The sequence below is a fragment of the Pogona vitticeps genome, chromosome 1 (genome assembly GCF_051106095.1).
Source record: "Pogona vitticeps strain Pit_001003342236 chromosome 1, PviZW2.1, whole genome shotgun sequence".
NCBI classification, from domain to species: Eukaryota; Metazoa; Chordata; class Lepidosauria; order Squamata; family Agamidae; genus Pogona; species Pogona vitticeps.
In genome coordinates, this window is record NC_135783.1 from 2,870,473 (window position 1) to 2,892,330 (window position 21,858).

Here is a 21,858-nt window from a genome sequence, read left to right on the forward strand (position 1 = left end):
GCCTGGCCAGAGATGCCAGTGGGCATGCGCCGCGGTGGCCACGGCAACCGCGTCGGCGACGCCGTTGCCGTTGCCGGGGTAACGGAGGCCGCGGCCCGGCGAGGCCTACACCGGGATGAGCGGCACCGGCTCGGCCGCCGAGGAGGCCGTCGAGGCCGCCGCCGGCGGGCCCGAGCTCGATGGGGAATCCGGGGAAGGGGCGGCCGGGGGCGGCGGTGGCGGTGGGGGGGCCTCCGCGGGCCCCCGCTTCAAAATCCCCAGCCTCGCCTCCGACGACCCGCAGGAGCGCATCGCCGCCCGCCGCCTCCGCATCGCCGCCCGGCTGGAGGCCAAGCGCAGGTCGGATATTGGCGGGAGGGGGGGGAGAGGGTTGGGACCGATTTGCATACGCTAATTTGCAGGACCAGATGCAGAATTGTGGGTTTTTTTGGGGGGGGGAATGGCCTGCAATTTAGGCCGATTGGGGCGAGGAAATCTTGGGGGGGGGAGGCCCAAAAGGAAGAACGAAAAAGGGGAGGGGGGCTGATTGGCATAGATTGTCATAGGCAGATTTGCACCTGCGACCCAATGAGAAACATCATCATCATCATCATCATCATCATCATCATCATCGTCAATAATAATAATAATAATAATAATAATAATAATAATAATAATAATTTCCCCTTGAAAGCGAATTGCAGAGCAGGGAAGGGAAGGCGGTTCCAGGTTGGCACCCAAGAAAAAGGGGAGGCTTCCCTGAGAAGGGGGGGCGTCAGGAAAAGACCCCGGTTTGGCTCTGGTGCCAAAGAGAAGGGACCCCCACCCCCACCACCCACCCACCCCGGTTGGGAAGGAGCAGCCAGGGGCCAAGGGTGCTCTTTGGGGTTTGCAGTCCTGGTGGAGGAGGAGGATGGATGAGGACCCCCGCGGCTTCCCAGTCAGTCCCTGCTCTCCCTCCTCCTGGTGGCTCTTGAACTCAGGATCCTGGTTCCACTGCAGGGGTCTTCAAAAGAGAGAGAGAGAGAGAGAGCTTGCCTTGCAACGTGAACCTGTGTCTTTGCCTCTGACGGGGCCCAACCCCGAAGGGGCGAAGGTGGCCACGCCAAGGAAGGAAGGGGAGCGCCGGGCTCGGAAATCATCCTCAGGCAAGAGAAAAGCCACCACCTGGGTTTCTCTCACAGCCAGAGAAGGAGGCAAAGGGCCCGTCATCGTCATCGTCTCTGGAGTTTCAAGAAAAAACTCAACACCCCCCTCAGGGCATATATACCTTAGGGACTCAGCCCCCCCTTTTTTAAAAAAATAATGATTGATTTAAAATATTTTTACCCTGTCTTTCTTCTTAAGAAAGGCCCATGGGGGCTCACGTCGTTTAAAGACAATATTTAAAGCTAAAAAATGGTAAGTATACAAAGACTAGAAACAATCAACAAATGGCACACTGGAAAAAAGAGGGAAACGGAAGCAGCACCGAAAGCACATTTAAAACAACAGAGCACAACCATCCATTTAAAAAACTCTTTTCCAGAAGCCCATCGTGGCCTGAAGGGAAAGATCTTCTTCGCCCACTTGCGGAATTACAACCAAGAGAGGGGAAAGTTCCTTTCTTTGAGGCCGCCACGTCATGCCGTCTGGGAGTTGGCGTCAAAAACTGCAAAAAGCAGGCATTGCCATACTTGGCGATAAAACAGCACCTGTGATAACGGGCAGAATCCTGTCTGTACCTTCCACTCAGAAGACAGTTCATTGCAGAAGCTGTTGGAGAATTTCACTGTTTGTGCCAGGACGTGTCTCTAGCAAAACAAAAAGTCCAACTGTTTTTGTGCCGTGGATCACGATGTGGTTAGAAGGAAGAGGGAGGGTTCTACTCAATAGCAAAAAATACAAAAAAGCTGCCAAGACCTGTGCATTTTTTATTCAGGGCAACTTTGAGAAGCTCAGGCAGGAGAAGGAGGGGATGGCTTGATCTTAAACTGTTCTCTGCATCCCATCGTCAGGTACAATGGCAAGGATTTGTTTTTTTTAGAAGAGGCAGCCCATCAGGCTAAAAAAAATAAAGGAGACAAAATCATTGTGGCACCTTAACAACTCACTGTTAAATTTTGACACGAGCTTTTGTGGACAAATCCGCTTCCTCAGACATCCGAGGGAGGAAGGGAGGAAATATCTTCAAAGTAACCTTTCCAAACTCAGGTTTGCCCAGTATACATGTCCTGTTTTTAGCCTTAAAGGAACTTTGTGGAGTTTGGAAAATGTATTTTTTGAAACTGAAATTATAAGATTCTAGGATTACAGGGGAAAAAAGGTTCCAAGCTTTGTTGGTACCTAACCATTAAATATGGTTTAACAGTAAAACCAGAGTGATTCAAAATACACCCATGGGGGGGGGGAAAGGGAAAGAAGAACCACCCCTCCATGGTCAGCCATGATTAAAATAGATTTAAAATCCTGCAGGATAAATATAACTTAACAGCCTGCTTCAAACATATCAGGAAGATGCCTTCAGATCCATGTGAACCTTGCAAGGTGCCCGGATCTGAGCCCCTGGCCACATACCCCAAACAATTTGGCTTATCTTACCTTCCTCACCTCCATATTTTTGGGCTTCCACAAAGCAAAAGACACAGTCTTCCTCCCAGACCTACTGTGTAGCTTCTCAGGTATGCTCTAAAAAAGAGGTTATTTTCACCCAAATGAATGGTAGGTACCTCATGGTGCAGTGGTTAAATTGCAGTACTGCAGTGACTACTCTGCTCACAACCTGAGTTCGATCCCAGTGGGTTCAGGTAACTGGCTCAAGGTTGACTCAGCCTTCCATTCTTCTGAGGTCAGTAAGTCTAGTCCCCAGCTTGCTGGCAGGGGGAGCAATGTCTAGCCTGCATAATTAAATTGTAAACTGCTCAGAGAGATCTTTAAGCGTGATTGGGTGGTATACAAATAGCGCACTTTGCTAGATACATAACATGCTCCAGAACTATCCTGTTTATTGTATCACCAGATATAGTAATAATAATTTATTTATTTAACTTATATGCTGCCCACTCTACCCAAGGTCTCTTGTGTTTGACTCATGGTGACTCTTTCCAAGGTTTCCAAGGTTTTTGGGGTAGAGTTTCTACAGAAGCCTGGTTAAAGGAGTGGTGAATGGATTTCTGTTTCTTGTTTTCTAGGGAGGCTCTTGGAGAAGACCCCGATGCCAAGAAGCTGGTGGAGGAGGAACAGAGCCGGAGCCACAAGCAGATAGAGGAGAGCAGACAGGTCAGAAGGCTCGAAGGGAACATGAAGGGAAAAAGGGTCTCAGACTCTTGAACTCACTCCTCTCTGTTGGGTTGGTTTTGGGGATAGACTACAGTGGAGCACAAACTCCATCCACTTCACGAGCTGGTCGCTGTCCTTTAGAGGAGTGAGTTGAAGCATGTGAAGGGACCACCACAGATCGATCGCCTTGGTCCCATGCCACCTTGCCTAAAGCACATGTTTCTTCGCTTTCAAGCTACCAAGTGACGATAACATGGGAAAGAGAAGAGGGCCAGTGTGTTTGTGTGAGCAAATGAGAATTTCATTTCTTTTAAAAGTGTTAGCAAACACACCATTAAGTCCATGTGCTTGTGTGCTTCTAGTTTTAATAGAGGACATTCTTTTCATCCTTCAATTCTTTCACTTATCACAGAGGCGTTCACAGGAGACAACATTTGCAATCATAATGCTCCCTATACGGCATGCTCACAGCATGAAACAATGGCTCCAATCCCCCAAACACATAAACATCTTCAATATCCTGTATAAAAACCATTCGGAATACTTTCCAAAGAATAACTGCTCTGCATCTCCTTGAGCCACCTTACCAAGGAAGTCCTATCAGTGCCAGTGGTTCTTAACCTTTGTTACTCGGATGCTTTTGAACGGCAACTCCCAGAAACCCCAGTCAGAACAGCTGGTGGTGAAGGCTTCTGGGAGTTGCAGTCCAAAACTCCTGAGTAATCCAAGGTTAAGAACCAGTGCTGTAGGCTGTTGGGGAAAAAACGTTGATTGTCTTAAAATTCAAGGACAAAGTGTGCAAAAAGCACCAACATTAGTGTCAAGCATAGTTGTGCTCCTGAAACCATCCATAAGATCTGATTGTCATGAAAACAAGATGCGTATACTCTTCTCTTATTTTAAAAGGAAAACAGCTGATGTACTGCTGAACATCAGCAGGAGGTTTAACTGTGTATTGGGTTGCATGTAAGCATTACTGAAACAGTGATGTCTACGTTGGCTTGGGCATGTCGTGAGAACGGCTGATGGTCAGGTTCCAAAAGATCTCCTGTATGGAGAATTAGTGCAGGGAAAGTGCCCCGGGGGGAGACCACAGCTGCGATACAAGGAGATCTGCAAGCGGGATCTGAAGGCCTTAGGAATGGACCTCAACAGATGGGAAACCTGGATCTCTGAGCGTTCAGCCTGGAGGGAGGCAGTGCATCACGGCCTCTCCCAATTTGAAGAGACACTTGTACAGCAGGCCGAGGCAAAGAGGCAGTCCCAAAACCAGCAAAACCAGGGAGCTGGACTGGGGACAGACTGTGTTTGTCTTCAGTGTGGAAGGGATGGTCACTCTCGAATCGACCTCCTCAGCCACACTAGACGCTGTTCCAAGTCCTCCATTCAGAGCACATTATCATCGTATCTCGAGACTGAAGGATGCCTAATCAAGCTGAGCCACATGACTCTGTGTGCAACAGATAATGACTATGGAGATTTCTTAAAGCAATTCACCTCTAAAAGTTACTCTATTTGAGTAACTGCAAAACAGGATTTCAGTCCTGCTTATACCTAAAAAATAACTTTGTGGCTTCTTCTGACATTACTTTTACTGTATCTTTTTGATTACTCATTACCACCTTCATTCCTGAAAGTAACTAGTTACAGGTAAGTACGTTGCCTGTAATGAGTTACTTCTGAGTTCTGTTGGGGACGCACCAACCCCTGTTCATGGACACCCTCCGTCAATATCTTGAATAATTCAGCATGTTTGACAGCTTCAGATGATGGGGGCTTCACCCTGTAACGGCTCTGCTCTTGTCCCTTTCAGAGGCTGGCCAAACTGCTGATCGATGGCACCCAGCTGGTGACAAATATCCAAGTGGCGGCTGACTCCCGAGAGGCCCACAGGCGCTCGGAGGAAGAGGAGCTGACTCGGCAGCGGTAGGTGCAGGAACCTCCCTTGGGATCTCCCTCGGGGATATCCGGGAGACATGCAAGGGAGGGAGGAACCTCGTCCGGCATTGACAGTGGCTTTCTTGATGACAGCATAAGACGGTCCTTTTGGACAAGGGAGTGAAAAGCGACATCCTCTTTCCTTTTTTAATATGCTTCCTTAAATTGGATCAAGCTCTAGGTCTGCCCTGAATACTCTCACAGGAAGTAGGTCTGTTATGGGGAGCCTTGTTAACGGGTTGATGCCGGGGGATTGAACCTTAATAGAGCGCGTGCGGCCGCTTTGGTCCTTCCTTGTTTCAGGTTTCTCTGGTTATTCTGAGTAGCTACACGGAGAAAACATGCCCATAGGACCACCATGGGATGGTTTGCCTCTCACGTGGGCTGCTGTGTGCAGGATCAAGCACGCAACAGATTACACTTTGGGTTGTCCAACTAGTGCAGGATTGGAAGGGGAGGAAACGCTGTCATGTATTTCTGTGTTGGCTAAGATTCCAAAGCTTATCAAATGAATGGGTGATACAAAATTGGGTCAGGTAGCTAATCCCTTGGGAGACAGGAACAAATTTCAAAGAGATCTTGATTGGCTTGAGCCCTGCACTGAAAAGAACAGAATCAGATTTAACAGGGATCGGTGTCAAGTTCTACACCTAGGGAAAAGAAACGACAATTACAAGATGGGGGAATACAGGATGGCTCAGTAAGGCTATGAGTGAGAAGGATCCTGGAACTGTTGCAGACCGCAAGCTGAATATGAGGTAGCAGTGTGAGGTAGCGGCAAAAAAGGCCAATGTGATTTTAGGTTGCATGAAGAGTAGCACCCAAACCCTGTGAAGTAAAATTTCCCCTCTACAGTGGGGTCTCGACTTGAGAACTTAATCCGCATTGGAAGGCGGTTCTCAAGTCGAAAAGTTCTCAGGTCAAATCTGCATTTCCCATAGGAATGCATTGAAAACCATTTAATCCGTATCTGCTCTTTTCCGTCCATAGAAACTAATGGGAAGCTGCTATTCCGCCTTCGACCACTAGAGGGGGATATTTTGTTTCTTTTTTTCTTAGGTCAAGAAAGGTTCAGGGAAGGCAGAGAAAATACAGTCCAGGCAGTACCAGGCAGTCCCAAGACTGTCTCCCAATCCACTCTCTAAACGCTGGGAGGAGTGAGGAAGCAGACAGGCACCCTTTTCACTGGCCAACAGTTAACTGAAAGTTCACATTTTGCACTTTCCCTGCCTCCCACGTGGTTTTTTTTTCAGTTCTTAACTCAAATCTAAGTATGTAAGTCAAGTCAATATTTTCCTATGAGAGCGGTTCTTAAGTCAAAATGTTCTTAACTCAAGCTGTTCTTAAGTCAAGACCCCACTGTATTTGGCACTGGTTAGGCCTCTTGAGTCCTGTGTGGAGTTCTGAGAATTACACTTCAAGAAAGATGGTGAGAAGTTCAGAAGAGGGCAAGAAGGAGGATCAGAGGGCTGGAAACCAAGCCCTAGGAGGGAAGACGGTAAGATCTGGGGCTGCTTAGCCTTGAGAAAAGAAGACAGTGTGGGAGACAGGATCACACCCTTCGAAGACTTGAAAGGCTGTCCTCCAGAGGAGGGGCAGGATCTGTTCTCCATCATCCCAGAGTGGGCTCAAGCTACAGGAAGGCTGATTTTGGTCAGTGTTAGAGCAGTACGACAATGGAACCGGTTGCTTCAGCCGGAGGTGGTGGGCGCTCCAAGGCTGGAGGCCTTCAGGATCAAATTGGGTGACCCTCGGTCAGATCTGCTTTGATTTGGATTCCTGCCTTGAGCCCGGGGGTTTGCACATGATAACCTTAGAGGTTCTTCCCTACTCTGTTGGTCTATTGATTTCCCACCTTCTGGTATTACACTGACCCCCTAGAATGATATGCCAGCCGGCATCCTCCTTCATGGCTAATTTAGTATTGCTGTAATAAATTGTTGGATGTAGGAGATTAGGGGTAGGTGGGGGGAGAGAGACTGCAAGAATGAGGTGTCAGTTAAGGAATGGAGTTTTGTAACCTCCCCTTTTTGGGCTGTGTTACAGACACTTGTGTTGTCAAACCGAAGTTGCCCCGATGTGTTCAGGGAGCAGTCGAGTCAGTTAAGCAGACAGAGACACCCGGTGCTCAAGAGGCTCTCACCTTTTGGAGGGGCTCAAGGAAGAGGCCTGTGTCCCAACAGCCTCCTTAGCGAAAACAGACCCACTGAACTGACAAGACTTCAACAAATGTTCAGTTTCTTCCCCCCCTCCCCATTCAGATGTTAATTCATTCTGGCTGGATTTAGGCTTTGACCCTGACCCCAAGAGGATGGCCCAAAGACGAGGGGTGCAGGTCTGGAGCCCACAGAAACCTCTTGCAGGTCGTTGATCGTCCGTAGACTTGTGGAATTTTTTGACTCATCTCAGAGCTGCTGCAGATTTCACAGAAGCTCGCCTTGACAGAACTCTCTCTCCCCCCGGCTGCTTTGCAGGGTCGAGAAGCTGGAGAACGAAGCCAAGGGTAACCAGGACAAGTTTGAGGAGATCACCTCCAAGTGGGCGGCGGCCAAGGAGAAAACGATCCCCCAAGACCTCTGGGACAGGCTCAATCAGCAGCAGCTGCTGTGCGCCCTGCTGATCGAGGAGAAGAACAAGCTCATCAGCGAGCTGCAGCAGGTGATCACCGCCCGTGGAGGGGCAGAGAGGAGGGCGAGGAGGGCCTGGAATCAGCAGCAAAGAGCTTTGAAGGGGTTAAGCTTACCGTCACCTAGCAGTTGCCCAGCAGGTCCTTCAGAGGGATCTCATCTTCCGGGAGCACCTGAGGCCTGGGACACAGATGGGCACCACGTAGCCCATCATCTCTATGTAGCCCCCAATTCCTGGATTTTGGATGCATTCCCCCGCTCCCCAAAGCATTGCCATTGTTCTTAATGTTTTAGTAAATGACTAGAGAACTGAAGGAGGAATTTTGTTTTTCCATTTCAATCACACAGCTACCGTGTTTTCCCGAAAATAAGACTGGGTCTTATATTAATTTTTGCTCCAAAAAACGCATTAGGGCTTATTTTCAGGGGATGTTTTATTTTTCATGTACAACAATCTACTTTTATACAAATACAGTCATGTCCTTTTCTTCTGGTTGCTGCTCAAGGGTGGAGGGTGGGGGTTTCACTTAACAGAGGCTTATTTTGGGGGTAGGGCTTATATGATGAGCATCCTGAAAAATCCTACTAGGGCTTATTTTCGGGGAAACAGGGTTCTTTTCTTCTGAACTTTGCCTTTTCTGCCTTCTAGGAGCTGAAGAGCAAAGATGACCAGTATGTGAAGGATCTCAGGAGGCAAGCGGAGGACATCAATTTGCTGCTGGAACGGATGGAAGAGCAGATCCGAAACCTCTTGAAGAATTGCCGCCGGGAGCTCCTGCAGATTGAGGTATTCCTTCTGCCCACCCAGCCTTTTTTTCCTAGTGCACGGTGGTTCTCCTGTCTTGCGTGTGTATTGCAAAATGTCAGTCAAGGAAGAAAAAAAGCCTGAAGAGTCAATAACAGAATACCTGCGAGTTAATGAGGTTTGTTTTCCTTGGTTTGGTTCGGTTTTGTTTATTTGTTAATGTTCGTTGTTCATCGTGGCTGACAAAATATTGGGACAAAGAGACTGAAAATAACAAATAAAAGACTTTGAAATGAAGAAGACAAGTGCAGAAGCCACAGGATTTCACTCTGTGAAGAGAAGACGGGTTGAACTCTGCTTTGGAAGGTTAAGCAAGGAGAGGACCAAAGGGACAGCGTCATTGCAGAAGGAGTTCCCTGGTCTTGCAACCATCGCTGAGAAGGGCCCACCTGTACCAGCAGGCATATTTGAGCTGGATCCGTGGGGGTGGGCCTCTGTGGGTTGTCACATCATAGGACTGCCCCTCCTCTCTTCTAGAGCATAATGCGGTGTGTTCTGTGTAGATTTACTGAATAGTAGATACCAGTCTGGATGCAGAAAGATACGAGGAGATGGTTGGATTCTGAGTCATATCATGGGTGCCTCTAGCCCAGAGTTGCTGACACCCTATATATGAGAATATGCTTAGCCACTGAAGTCCTTTGTGCACTAAGTGACGGGGCTGGATCTGACCATCTCCTCCTCTTGGTTCACGCACAGATGTGCCCGTTCGGTTTTGCAACACAGCTGACTTCCAGGCAGTGGGCAGAAGCTCCTCCATTCCCCCCTCTCTTTTCCAGAAAGCCTTTGAATTAGAGCGCCGCGAACTCCTCACAAACAACAAGAAGAAATGGGAGCAGGGTATGCAAACTCTCAACCGGCAGGAGGTAAGGAGCGTGTAGGTGTCCACATGCACGCCGGATCGTGCCGAAAGGTGCCGATGCTGCTCCACCGGGCAGGGCAGTGCACAGCTTGTGAGCTAGGAGGGTCCCTCGTGGCAGAAGCCTTTTCCCCTCCAGACTGTCCAAGCCAAAGGAATCACATCCTATTGTACTCTTAAGAATAAGGGCAATGTCCGCGTGAGACCCGCGTCTCTGTGTTCAGGAGAGAAGCCTTCCTGGAGGAGCGACCGGCCAAGAAGGCAGCGTTCCGTTTCAGATTTCATGCCAAGGCGATCTGTGGTAGAAATGTCTCCTTTGCTCTGTAGCTGAAGGTGGGAGGGAGGTCTCTTGGGGCTGGAGTCTTAGACTTCCCATCTCACCAGGGGTTAGAGGACATGGCCGCCCAACTCTGTGGTTCCACCGTTTACCAAATCTAGGGGTCAATGGCTTCCCTTCGGCTGGAGTCAAGGCAAAGGAGCCAAAAGCCAGCTCTCTGCCTTCGATTCAAGCCTTGTCCTCTATTTCCCTTTTCTCCTAGCTGGATTTCATGATGGCCCGCCTGAAGAAGGTGGAGGAGTACGAGCGGGAGCTGAACCAGCTGCGGGTGCAAGACGCAGAGGAGTACAACGTGATCAAGATCAAGCTGGAGCATGATGTGCAGGTGCTGGGCACCCGGTTGGGGTCAGAGTGGACTCCTCGCCCTGAGGAATGGAGGGAAGGGTGTGTGTGTGTGTGTGTGTGTGTGTGTGTGTGTGTGTGTGTGTGTGTGAGAGAGAGAGAGAGAGAGAGAGAGAGAGACTTTGGCAGGGACCCCTCCATCCTGTGCCTGATTCTTCAGATAATCTCACCCAGCTGTGCAGGACGTAGCCAAGCGGGTTCCCTAGCCATGGTTGCCCACCACAAAGAAGGCAGATTTTAAGAAGGCCTGACGTCATAAAAGAGAAGGCTAAGAGACTGGGTTCACTTTGTTGGCCCTGCTGTGGCATGAAAAAGTGTGCGGACTCCTTACCTGTAGACAGGAAGACGTGAGCCTCGTATGCCCTCAGTCAGCCATACCGTTGCCTTCCTGAGCATGGATGGTGATGCCTCTGCCTAGGTTGGAGGGTTCACTCATGGTCCTTGCACGCATCGAGAGGAGCCCCTTGGCAACAGAGTGTTCCCTCTCCAGAGTTGTCACCCTGAATACGTAGGAGGGCAGAAAACCTAGGGGTGGGGAGCCAGGGCAGGGCTATAGAGTCATCCAGATTCGTGTACAAATCTGCTGGGCCCTTCATAAACTTGCCTGGGGCTATAACTGTCGTGTCTCCACATGATTTGGGAATCCCTTCCTGGCTTCCCCAGCCCGGGAAAGGGGTTTGATGTTCCTGTTATTCCACTGAACATACCAAAAGCTGCCCCATCTTTTTTCCTTGGGCCAACAGATCCTGGAGCAGCAGCTCCAGCAAATGAAAGCCATCTACCAGCTGAACCAGGAGAAGCTGGAGTACAACTTCCAGGTGCTGAAGAAGCGGGACGAGGAGAACACGATCATCAAATCCCAGCAGAAGCGGAAGCTCAATCGGTGAGCAAGCATGGGGTCCCCACCCCACACCCCCTCTCCCGGGCTCCTCCACCTATCCCTGCTAGGTGGAAGGGGGCCTTGTCACAAGTCCCGTGGTGGGCGATAGAGCAGGACTCACAGCATACATGTCCAGAGACATTTCTATATGTTCATCTGGGCCGTGTGAAAATCTGGAGGGTGATGTGGACCCCCAGAGAGGTTTCAAAGCCAAATTCAGCCAGGGTTCAAAGGTGTGGAGGGTTTTTATAAATCAGAGCTCCGTCCGGCTCTTGTGTGGCAGCTTGGGCTCTTCCTTCCCTGTCCGTTTAGTGGGTTGACGGGTGCTTCGTCTATTGCTGCTGCTGCTTTTCTGAAGGTCACCCATCTCACTCCCCTCTTCCTCCAGGCTGCATGATGTGCTCAACAACCTGCGCCAGAAATTGGCCAGGCAGATCAAGCAGTACCGCGAGGAGAACCTGGCCCTGTCTGCCGACTACAAGCGGATTGTGGAGCAGTACAAGGACCTGCAGAGGACCATGAGGTGCAGATGGCCGTGGCTGGGGAGCTCCAGAGGGGAGGAAGGGAGAAGAGCCCTTTGGGTGGGTGGGTCCGTTTGGCCCAGGGACTCGGCAGCCTCTTTCAGTTCTAATGTGGTGGAGGATCATTAATGTTTTAATAGAATCACAGAATCATTAAAAAGTGGAGTTGGAAGGGGCCTTGAAGGCCATCCAGTCCAACCCCCTGCTCAAGGCAAGAATCCAAATCAAAAGAAATTTGGCAGGTGGCAGTCTAGGTTTCTCCAGCCATGGAGCGTCCACCACCTCCCCTTGAGGTCATGTCGTACTGCTCAAACAGTTAGGAAGCTTTTCCTAAATCTTGCTTCCAAGTCCATGGTTGTGTGTCCGCCAGTCTAGGATGACCGAGAACAGATCCTGCCCTTCCTCTCTAGAACAACCTTTCAAGTCTTTGGAAAGTGCCATTCTGTCTCCCTTTCGTCTTATTTTCTCAAGGCTAAACAGGCCCAGTTCTTTCAGTCTTCCCTCCTAGGACTTGGTTTCCTCCTTGTCGCCCTCCTCTGAACTTGCTCCAGTTCCAGCATCCTTCTTCACGTCTGGTGTCCAGAACTGTATATAGGACTCCAAAAGAGGTGTAACTAGTCCTGGAGTATTCTATCTTAATTCTATGATTGTTTCAATGATCTGTGAGCTGTTTGGGGTCTTGTCACCTGGAGGAAAGGCAGCGTACAAGTGCAATTACTTACTTACTTAATTCCAATACTAGATCTCAAAAAAAGTTGAGGACCTATGCTTTCCAAAACCAGATATAGGACGGTGGTGAGGTGACATTGTCGGTGACTTGACAGTCCTTCCCCAAACTTCAGACGGGGGTTTGACCAGTCCAGGTTGGGCTTTGGGATCAAGGGCTGCTCATCAGGAGGCCTGCACCTCTATGGAGGGACCTGCAGACTTCATATCTATGCTCCCTCCATTGCCATGAGTATTAGTAAAGCATACATAGCGTTGGTTATGTACATGGAGCATATGCTGTATATATATACTGTATATAGTATTTTAGATTAGGCATCCTTCAGTTTCGAGAGACTATGGTAACGTGCTCTGCATGGAGGACTTGGGACAGCGTCTGGTGTTGCTGAGGAGGCCAATTCGAGAGTGACCATCCCTTCCACACTGGAGACAAATACAATCTGTCCCCTGTCCAGCTCCCTGATTTGGCTGCTTTTGTGACTGCCTCTTGGCCTCGGCCTGCTGGGCAAGGGTCTCTTCAAATTGGGAGAGGCTGTGATGCACTGTCTGCCTCCAGGCTGAACGCTCAGATGTCAGGTTTTCCCATCTGTTGAGGTCTATTCCTAAGGCCTTCAGATCTCGCTTGCAGATCTCCTTGTATCGCAGCTGTGGTCTCCCTCTGGGGCAATTTCCCTGCACTCATTCTCCATCCAGGAGATCTTTTGGAATCCAACCATCAGCCATTGTCACGACATGCCCAAGCCAACATAGACGTCACTGTTTCAAAAATGTGTACATGCTAAAAATTCCAGCTCGTTCCAGGATTACTTTATTTGGAACTTTGTCCTGCCAGATGATACCAAAAATGTGTCAGAGGCATATATGTATAGAGTATAGCACCTATATATATGAGCATTTATTGGCTGCTATGTGATGCTGGGCTAGGTCCTTTTTAGGCTGGATCCAACTCCTGGGCTGCTTGGAGGTGCCTGGGACTTTTGTCACGCAGAGCTGAGTTATATGGCTGTTGGGAGCAGCTTCCTGATGTGAGCATAGGGACCTGCGTGCATGCGTGCTTGTGTGTTTTGCAAATCCTTCCCCTGCCCCCAATTTTTTCTTTGCTCCTTCAGGCACTTTGCCATCGTGGACGCGGAGCACTTCCTGGCCGTGTGGCTCATGAACGAGGAGGAGGCCAAAGAGCTGATCCGCAAAGCCTTGGATGCCGACCGTGTCATCCACGCCCAGCAGCTGGGCCTGCCCTACGTGGAGCCGGACGGCTGGTTCCTGCACAACGTGGGGCCCATCGTACACCACCAGAAGAAGAAGTCAGCCCACGAGCTGGCCCAGGAGCTGATCGCCCCAGAGAGTAAGCCAGGCGTCCCTCCAAATCTTGGGCCAAGGGCGTGTGAGTCTGTGTGCATGTGTGTGTGTGTGTTCCTTTTACGCAAGAGGCCTGTTTTCTAGCCCTGCAGTTCAGAAGCTCCAACGCTGAAGTCTGAGTTATGTAAACTTCTTTAAAAATATATATATATTAGACAATCACGTTACAGACAGATAATACAATTAACTATTCATCTTGCATACTAAATATTTTAACATTCTAAACACCGGCTATTCACACCATTTAACAAAATTGCCCTTAATCTTGAATCCGCATTCCATCTTAGAAAATTATCAACCAGCAATCTGAGCGATCTAGATTATTTCCTACATCATGTGACTTCTCATTGAGTTCATTGGTGTATTTTAAGAAAGGTTTCCTAGTTTCGAAAATGGACTGTGCTTTATTTCTCCCCTGTCTATTCTGATCTTACTGGTCAATTTCTCCATCAAGAGTGTTTATCAAATGTCTGCAGTGAAAGATATTGGCCATTTTTCCAGCTTTTAGCAATGTCACACCTTGCGGTCCCTACAATATTTGCTATTAGGTCCTTATTAAGTAGCTTCTCATTTCCCCCTGTAAATGCTGAAAATAATAGTAAAGTTTCATTAGCGATTTTTGATCAGTCACTATTTCTGTCCAACAGATTATGTCAATACAAAACGCTTCTATTTGGGGGTAAAAAATCCACAGGTGCTCCACAACATCTCCAACACTTATCTGATATATCCCTGTTGATTTTATGTAGCTTTGTAGAGTATAGATGCACTCCGTGAACAACTTTCAGAACCGTTTCTGAGTTATCTAAACTGAAGTGGTTTGCAAAATTGCTGCTGCAGAATTGATTCTGCTTCCAGAATTTGAAACACTGAGGTTTCTTTGGTGCATGAGAGGTTGCTGAAAATGAGGGAGAGGAGGGTGTACAGAGAGCAGCGTGCAGACTCCAGCCAGGCTTCTGTCAGAAACGAGAGAGAAAAACGTGCAATTCTTTCCCCCAAACAAGCACAGCAGAACCTAAGATTTTCAGCACACGGAATTCTTCTATCAAGGTGGTCCTTGACAAGCAGAATTGGCAGCTGATGGCCTTGTTTCTCAAGCAGCGCGTTCTGTATAAAAGCTTTGGTTTCTGCTTTCAGTGGGTGCTTGAGTCCCTCCTCCTGCCTGTTGGAAGCCCTCGCCAACCTGCCCCCTTTCCTTCCTGAAGTCCCGTCTGATGTTGCTGATGTGTTTCAAGGGTGGCTGGAATTGGCTCCTGCCTAAAAGTCTGTGCTCTTTCCCACAGCGACCAAATCCCCCAAAGAATTCGCCTCGCCGTCAGAGAGAGGCCCAGAAGAGAAGGTGTGTGCGGCTGAGGACAGTGGCCGGGAAGCACCATCTGCAGAGCCGGAGACCAAGGCGCTGTGGTCTGTCTCAGCCAAGACGGTCAAGTGCATTTTGGAGCTTCTGTGTGATGAATCTGTGAGTTGACTGGCAAAGGGAATGGACAGGGTCGCAGGGCACAATGGTGGCCGGGTAGGCGCTGAGACCTTAAACCACTATGACCTCCTCCATGCCCCCCTGTATCAAACTGCAGGCTGGGGGGCTTGGCTAGAACAGCGGTGGTTTAGCCTCAAGGCAACCCTCTGCTTCCTTCCTTCCTTCCTTCCTTCCTTCCTTCCTTCCTTCCTTCCTTCCTTCCTTCCTTCCTTCCTTCCTTCCTTCCTTCCTTCCTTCCTTCCTTCCTTCCTTCCTTCCTTCCTTCCTTCCTTCCTTCCTTCCTTCCTTCCTTCCTTCCTTCCTTCCTTCCTTCCTTCCTTCCCAGGGCTTCCTGATAGAGAGCAAGCTTCGGGGACTCCTCCAGCCCTTGGAGAGACCGGACCAGACCCTCATGAAACTGGACTCCATCTTCACCGTGAGTGGGGCCTTCTCTTTCTCAGGCAGCTTGGCAAGAAAGCTCGTCCTGCTGGCAGGGCTGGCTCTATGATGTCCGAGTGGCCTCTTCCGGCCGGAAGCACTCTCTGGAAAGTGCCCAGGATCCAAAGTGGAGGGTTGAGGGGATGAGACCCAGGGGTGGTGGAAGTCTGCTGAAGACCTGGGGCCCAGGTTTGACTCAGGATCGTTTGGTCGGGGTGAGATTCCAGGCTGAATTCCACTGCTCAGCAAGCCTTCTCTGTTGCTTTGCGCTCCTCTGTGCAGTGGTCACCCTGGAATGGTGAAAGCCAGCCCTGGAGCGTTGCGGTCTAAATAAAGGGAAACCCTCTGAGTCTTGGCGCCTTGGCAGAGGATAAAGGCCCTGTTTCCTTTGGCTGCACTACTTGGGAGCTGGACTTTAGAGAGCCCTTCCCTTGCTTCTCTTGAGGAGGTCTTGAGCAGCTCCAGTAGAGATGCATGGGGTAAAAGGAATAGGTTGCAGAGCAGAGTGGATGAGAAGCCAAACCTGCTTCTTGATCCAGAAGACGGAAGGATTATGCCAAGGCTGTGCGTGTGTATGAGAGAGGGATGAAGTGCTTACAGTACGCACACAAACACACACACTGATCTCTCTGGAGTCCCTCTGGCTGCCACCTACACCCATAGAGCGTTACTTACCTTGTGGATGATGTTGGGGTGGGATGATTCCCCTCTGCCTGGAAACTGGGTGTCCTCGCAGGATGCTGGCCAGAGAGGAGCTCTCCTTCCCCAGGTGTGCACAGCCACCCCACCCTTGGGTGGAACAGGCCTCTCCAGACATCCCCCAGGTCCTCCTCGTAAGATGCCCTGCTGGTCTTTGATGGTGCTCTTTTTCCTTCCTTCCTTCCTCCCGACTGGCGGTTCTGTGTCCTTTGGTGAGGCCACAGCGGGCTCCCTAGGAGCCCATGGTGGCCACTGATTGCCATAGATGGCTCGGGGGCCTCCTGTTTTCCCCAGGGTGGAGGGAGGTGTGCCTCTCCCCTTTTTTCGAGTTGATCCAGAAAGAGCAGGACAGCTGCTCTGGTGAAGGCCGGCCTGGGCCACAGACGGGACCCGCAAAGGGCATCTGCCGTGATGACCCCAGAGCTGCCTTCTCTCCTCTCCAGGCCCTGCTGATCGACAGCGAAGACGACGTCCACCGAATGGTGGAGTTCTTCCTGCGTTTCAAGGCTCAGCAGGTGGCCTCTGGGCAGGTACTTAGTTCATGGATGGATTTGTTGCTTTGAAATATTTTTACCAAACCCCCCCTTTCCACTTTCTCCTTGAAAGGCAAGCACACGCTGGGGCTTGACCTCAACCAAACGTCAGTCAGCCCGAACCAGGCCAAGGGTTGAAAAGTCTCGGGCTCCCTCGTTACTTCGCTGCAGTGTCCTAGCCACTAGGCCAGAGTCCGCCTGCCTGCCTGCTGTGAGATCTGTCTCTGGGCAGATCTGGCTGTGGCCCACAACAGGCTTTGCTTAGCCGCCCTGCCGCTCTGCCCTCGATGAAAGGTGGCCTCCCTCTGGCGCTGGGGATGCCCATATTGGGGGACACCCCTCCATTCTTCTTCTCCTTCTCCCCATTCACCCAAACACATGACGTTCGTGAACGCGTCGTTTGCAGGCGTGACCCCGATGTCTAGATCTGTGCGGTCTTTTTGGTGCTTTGTTTAAAACCCAAACTTGGTTTTCTCTTTTCTCCCCATTCATGCGCTTTGTCTGTTGCTTTTCTGGCGTCTCCCCTCGTAAGCCTCCACTCCGCCCCTGTTGTAACTCCCCAGGGTAAATAAAAGTCTCCCCAACTTTTTCCTTTGTCTCCTAGAAAGGAGAAGCGACGCCGGGGGACGCTGCTCCCAGAGAGGCACCCTTAGAGACAGAAGCGGCGCCAGCCACCGAAGAAGAGGCCTGTGGGGTTCCACCAAAGGAGGGCCAAGGGCCCGTGGGCTCAGTGGCCTCCCCCTCCGCTGTCTACATGCACCCGAATGACATTCTCAAGGCCCTGAAGGCTTTTGTGCAGGCCTTCTGGGAGCTGAGGTGGGCCTCTGGCCAGGGTCTGGTTATGGAGTCAAGGGGGAGGAGGAGGAGGAGGAAGGCTGCTTTTCCTCCTCAAGGGCATATCAATCCTCCCGCCCTTGCCCCACTCCAGACATGGCGGCCCTGATCCAGGCGGGTCAGGGGCAGCGGTGGGGTGGCTTTTGTGCAGGATTTTCGACCCCTTTTCCAGCAGGACCTGTGCTGTGCTTTCGGAAGCTGCCAGAGGGTTGAACGTATTTAGTTCTGTGGGGTTTTTTGGGGTTTAGGTTTTAACCTGCAAACCATCCAGAGTAGTAGACCTGTGAAGATTCTCCGTCGTCCCAAGGGGTCATCTGGAGGTTGAGTCCCGGCCGCTGGACTTCTTTCTTTCTTCTGAGGTTGAAACGTTTCCTTGCTGAAGACGCGACTTGGATGAGTAGAGACACGTTTCGACCTAAAACGGAAAGAAAGAAGTCTAGCTGGCAGGACTCAGCTTCCAGACACCCAGAGCAGTGCTTGCAGTCATGGGTCGATCTATCCATCCATCAGTCAGTCAGTCGATCGGTCAATCAATCAATCAATCAATGAAAGAGCTGCGTTTGGTGCTCAGCAAAGTGGCAGCTCTCAGTGAGGTTTGGCCTCCCCGCTGGGTGAACCAGCCAGATAACATCCGTTAGCGGCGCAGGCAGTTGGGTGCACTCAGAGGGCACACTGGGAGGACGCACTGCTCTGACAGTCCAGTTGGACGGGAGGGTCAAATGTGCTGGGAAGGTGGCCTGCCTCCGGTCCAGGGTGTAGCCGCCAGCCATCCTCTTCCCGCTTCGCCCCCTCCCCAGGGATCAACGGCCCCCAGTGAAGAAAACACGCGAAGAACGGGACGACTCCAAGGACTCCGAGTATTGGGACGCTCTGGCCCACGTCATCTCGGGTGGAAAAATGAAGCTCTGGGATGCCCTGATCGTGGGCTTGCAGAAATACCAGTAAGTGGCGGGGCCTCTTGCTCTTGAAGGAAGAGGGTGGGGGAGGCTGGACCGAGCAGGGCATCCCCCGTAGATGCTGCCCTGGCGCCTCCCGATTTCTCTCCAAACCGGCTCCTTGCCCAAATGCCTGTGCCCAGGGTGACCCCCAGTGGTGAGAGGGGGGAATGTTGAGCCATCCGGTCCCTGTTTTGAACGGGAGCACAAGCAGAGGCTTGTTGAGATCGGATTCACTTCTTCCCTCATGGCCTTGTCTGAGTCCCATGGCCTCTCTTGCTGAGCTCCAGAGAAGATGGGGTGGGGTGTCAGGCGCTCCCAGCCCTAATAGATCCAGGTACACTTGAGTAGCCAGGGATGATTTCCTGAAAGGTCTTCCCTCTTCTGTGTCTGAGGCCCCCGTGAGTCCTTGCGTCCCATTCTGATGTGTTGTGTCTCCCCTTTTCACCCTCTCTCGCCCTCTCTCTCCTCCCATCCGCACAGCCACATTCTGGACCAGAGGGCAAAGCTGATCACGGAAACGGACGCTCTGCATCAGCAGAACGCCGAGCTCCGGATGTTGCTGCGGCAGTATCTCCAGTCTCCGGTGAGCCAGAGGGGCGAAGTGTGGGTCTGTTTCGGGAGGAGAAGTTGTCTCTTCCTCGGGGACGGGGTGGGGGTGGGGACACATGGCTTGCCCTCTACCTGGCACCGGCCCCAGAAAGATCAGATCCCAGGCGTGCCTTTTCCTGGCTCCAGAGACCCTCACTCCCAACTAGGAAACCTAACGCCCAAGGCGGAGCTGCTTCCTTGTTTGAGGAGATGCAAAACATAAGAAGATATTTTAGCTAAATGTAGTGGCACATCTGTGCCTCCTCATAGCCAAGAGGGAGGGAGGGAGAGTGAGAGAGGAGTGACGGACCCTCTGAGGGCCTCCTTAGGTCACGTCTTGTGTCCATTTCTGTTTTGTTTCGACTTGACATACCACACCATTGCACTCAATAGATCTCTCTGGGTGGTTGGCAGTGAAATAATGCAAGGAGCGTTTTGCCCTCTCCCGAGCTGGGTCGTCATTTTACAGACTGTGCTCACAACCTGAACTCGAACCCAGGTCGTCGGCTCAAGATTCAGCCACCCTTCCATCTTTCTGAGATTGGGAAAACGAGGACCCAGCTTGCTGGGAGGGCCGTGTGCGGCCTGCATCATTCACTTGCCACCACCCAGAGAGTTCTTTTTAAGCACTATGGAGTGGTATATAAGCATGTGTGCAGGGTGTGCAGGGTAAGGGGTTCGAGAGAAGGCACAAGCAGGACATTCCCCCATCCCCTCAAATGGTGTCAACTCCAGCTGCTGCTTTGTTTCATGGCCTTTTAAGGGGGAGAAGAAGCCTTGGGTGGGTTGCTTGCTTCTTTCCGAGCCAGGAGCCAGTCCTGTGGTTGCAGAATGTGCACGCGTGTGTGTGCACGCTTTCCCCTCAATGGTAAGGGACGCCCGTTTTGCCTAGCGATGGTTTTTGCAAAGCGTGGAGACTTGGGCGAGGACAATTCAGTGCACCTCCTCTCCTCCTTGCCAAGGGGTGAGGAATTCTGGGCGGCTTGCAAAATTCCTCATTGCGGCTCCTTTGCTGAGACTTCCTGAAAGGGCTGAGAAGCCCTTCGCAAGTGCTGCTTGTCCCCGTACTTTCCTCCTCCAATGACATGTGCCTTGGTTAGTCCATCCTGGGGCACCTGCACCTCCCTCCAGAATCGAAGCCTGGTGGGGCCGGGGCCACAGTGCGAGTCCTGAGGCCACCTCCATGAGCAGACTCCTCTCTCTCTAAATCCTCTCTGTGCAGAAGATGCATGGTGGGACGCCAGAAACCGAAGCAAAACCGAGGGCAGCCGGGTGCTCTCTCTGTGCGTGCGTTGATGATGCTTGTTCTGGCCTCAGCCTCTCTTGAAGATGGCTTAGCCCTGCTATGGGACACTCTTCAGGAAACATCCCCCAATCAGGAACGGGCTGAGCCCTGGCTGCTGAGCCTTCAGGCTGGGTGTGACGGAGGGCTTGCTCTGGGCTCAGATGGCTGTTTTTTTTCCCCTTGCAGGTCAATGCGGAGCTGCTGATCCCACCCACCCACTTATTGCACCTCCAGATGAACCCCACTTGATGCCTTCCTCCAAGAGACTTAGCAGAGGTTGTGGTTTTCTGAGGGCTCCTCCTCTTTTGCCTCTTTTACACGGAGTCAGGCAGGTTTTGTGTGACTCTGCAGAGGCAGCCCTGGGGACAGGCGGGCTTCACAGTCCGCTCCACTCAACTGTGTTGGAGAGCTTTATTAGGATGATGAGCTTGCCGGTGGCTGGTAAAGAGGCACAGAGCAGTTCCCTTGCGTGGTCAAGTCAGCCTACCCGTAGGGACCTTTCTGGGAACTGGGGCATCTTAAACCTGCCTTGGGAACATTGATGCACGTCGAGACTGGGATTCAGAGGACCTTGAAGAATCACCATCGGATGTGTTTCAGAGAAGCCACAAAACACAGTTCTTCCCTCCAGAAAAGTTAACTCCAGTGGAAACCAGAAACCTTTCTCGTGCTGGACACCAAGCCTTTTGAGAAACCTTTTGAAATGTCATAAGAAAGCGAAGGCAAATAAATGGTTCCTTTTAATGTTCGATTCCCTTTGTCTTGTCCTTTCTGTTATATAGGAAAACATAATGAGTCAGTTGAGGGCAAAATTAAGTTATATATAACGTGTCATTGGGAGAAAGAATTCCTTAACTGCTGAAAGCATCTGAGGGCACAGCAGGACCTTTTCTCACCTCTCTGTCATTCACAAATTGGTTTGAGAACTGTCTTTTGGATTCATTTCAATTGAATTCTATCTCTCCCATAGTCACACACTCTAATCATAGGCTGTTTAGAATATATAGTTGCCTAGAGTGGTCTTATAGGCCAGATGGGTGGGGTATTAAATAAATAAATAAATAAATAAATAAATAAATAAATAAATAAATAAATAAATAAATAAATAAATAAATAAATAAATAAATTGCTGCCCTGGAGATGAAAGTGACTGAGTGAGGACTGCGAGATCTGGAGTTGTGAAGTTACTGATTTGGGAGTGCAGATTTTGTTTACAAGCAGATTTCTAGTCCTCTTGAAATAAGGAAGCATTTGCACCAGGGGCCAGAGCATCAGGGATACACCTAGAACTCTGAAGTCACCTACAGAAAGCACCACTCGGAGAACTGCATGCAAGGCCGCAAAGCTGGGAGGACTTCCTCTGTTCATTCACTGCTTAAGGAAAGGGCCCTTTGCCTCCCCACAGACTCAGTGGTTTGTGGGGAATCAACATCAGCAGGTGATAAATATGCAGGCA

General features: G+C 50.6%; 1 protein-coding gene across 3 annotated transcripts; it reads left to right on the plus strand.

Annotated features, from left to right (window-relative positions):
- Positions 1–47: 47 nt before the first annotated feature.
- DRC1 (dynein regulatory complex subunit 1) lies at positions 48–21,153 on the plus strand. Of its 3 annotated transcripts, none has more exons than XM_072986247.2 (17): positions 48–339; positions 3,150–3,237; positions 5,051–5,163; positions 7,650–7,833; positions 8,452–8,589; positions 9,387–9,473; positions 10,006–10,128; positions 10,889–11,028; positions 11,414–11,548; positions 13,382–13,656; positions 14,915–15,090; positions 15,434–15,523; positions 16,668–16,754; positions 17,362–17,573; positions 18,389–18,532; positions 19,010–19,112; positions 20,589–21,153. In XM_072986247.2, exons 1-17 carry the CDS (start codon positions 116–118, stop codon positions 20,649–20,651), a joined length of 2,382 nt encoding a protein of 793 aa, XP_072842348.2. In that variant the 5' UTR covers positions 48–115; the 3' UTR covers positions 20,652–21,153. The 3 variants fall into 3 exon arrangements, with proteins under 3 accessions (XP_072842348.2, XP_072842357.2, XP_072842353.2); XM_072986252.2 differs by having other exon boundaries at positions 49–339; positions 13,382–13,617; XM_072986256.2 differs by lacking the exon at positions 11,414–11,548.
- The last annotated feature ends 705 nt before the right edge of the window (positions 21,154–21,858 follow it).

What these genes read in the sequence shown, in the direction of transcription:
- DRC1 (XM_072986247.2), top strand. Translation starts at nt 116, where the DNA reads ATGAGCGGCACCGGCTCGGCCGCCGAGGAGGCCGTCGAGGCCGCCGCC. An exon ending in AAACTCTCAACCGGCAGGAG is followed by an intron (nt 9,474 to 10,005) that starts GTAAGGAGCGTG and finishes CTTTTCTCCTAG; the next exon opens with CTGGATTTCATGATGGCCCG. An exon ending in AAATCTTGGGCCAAGGGCGT is followed by an intron (nt 13,657 to 14,914) that starts GTGAGTCTGTGT and finishes TCTTTCCCACAG; the next exon opens with CGACCAAATCCCCCAAAGAA.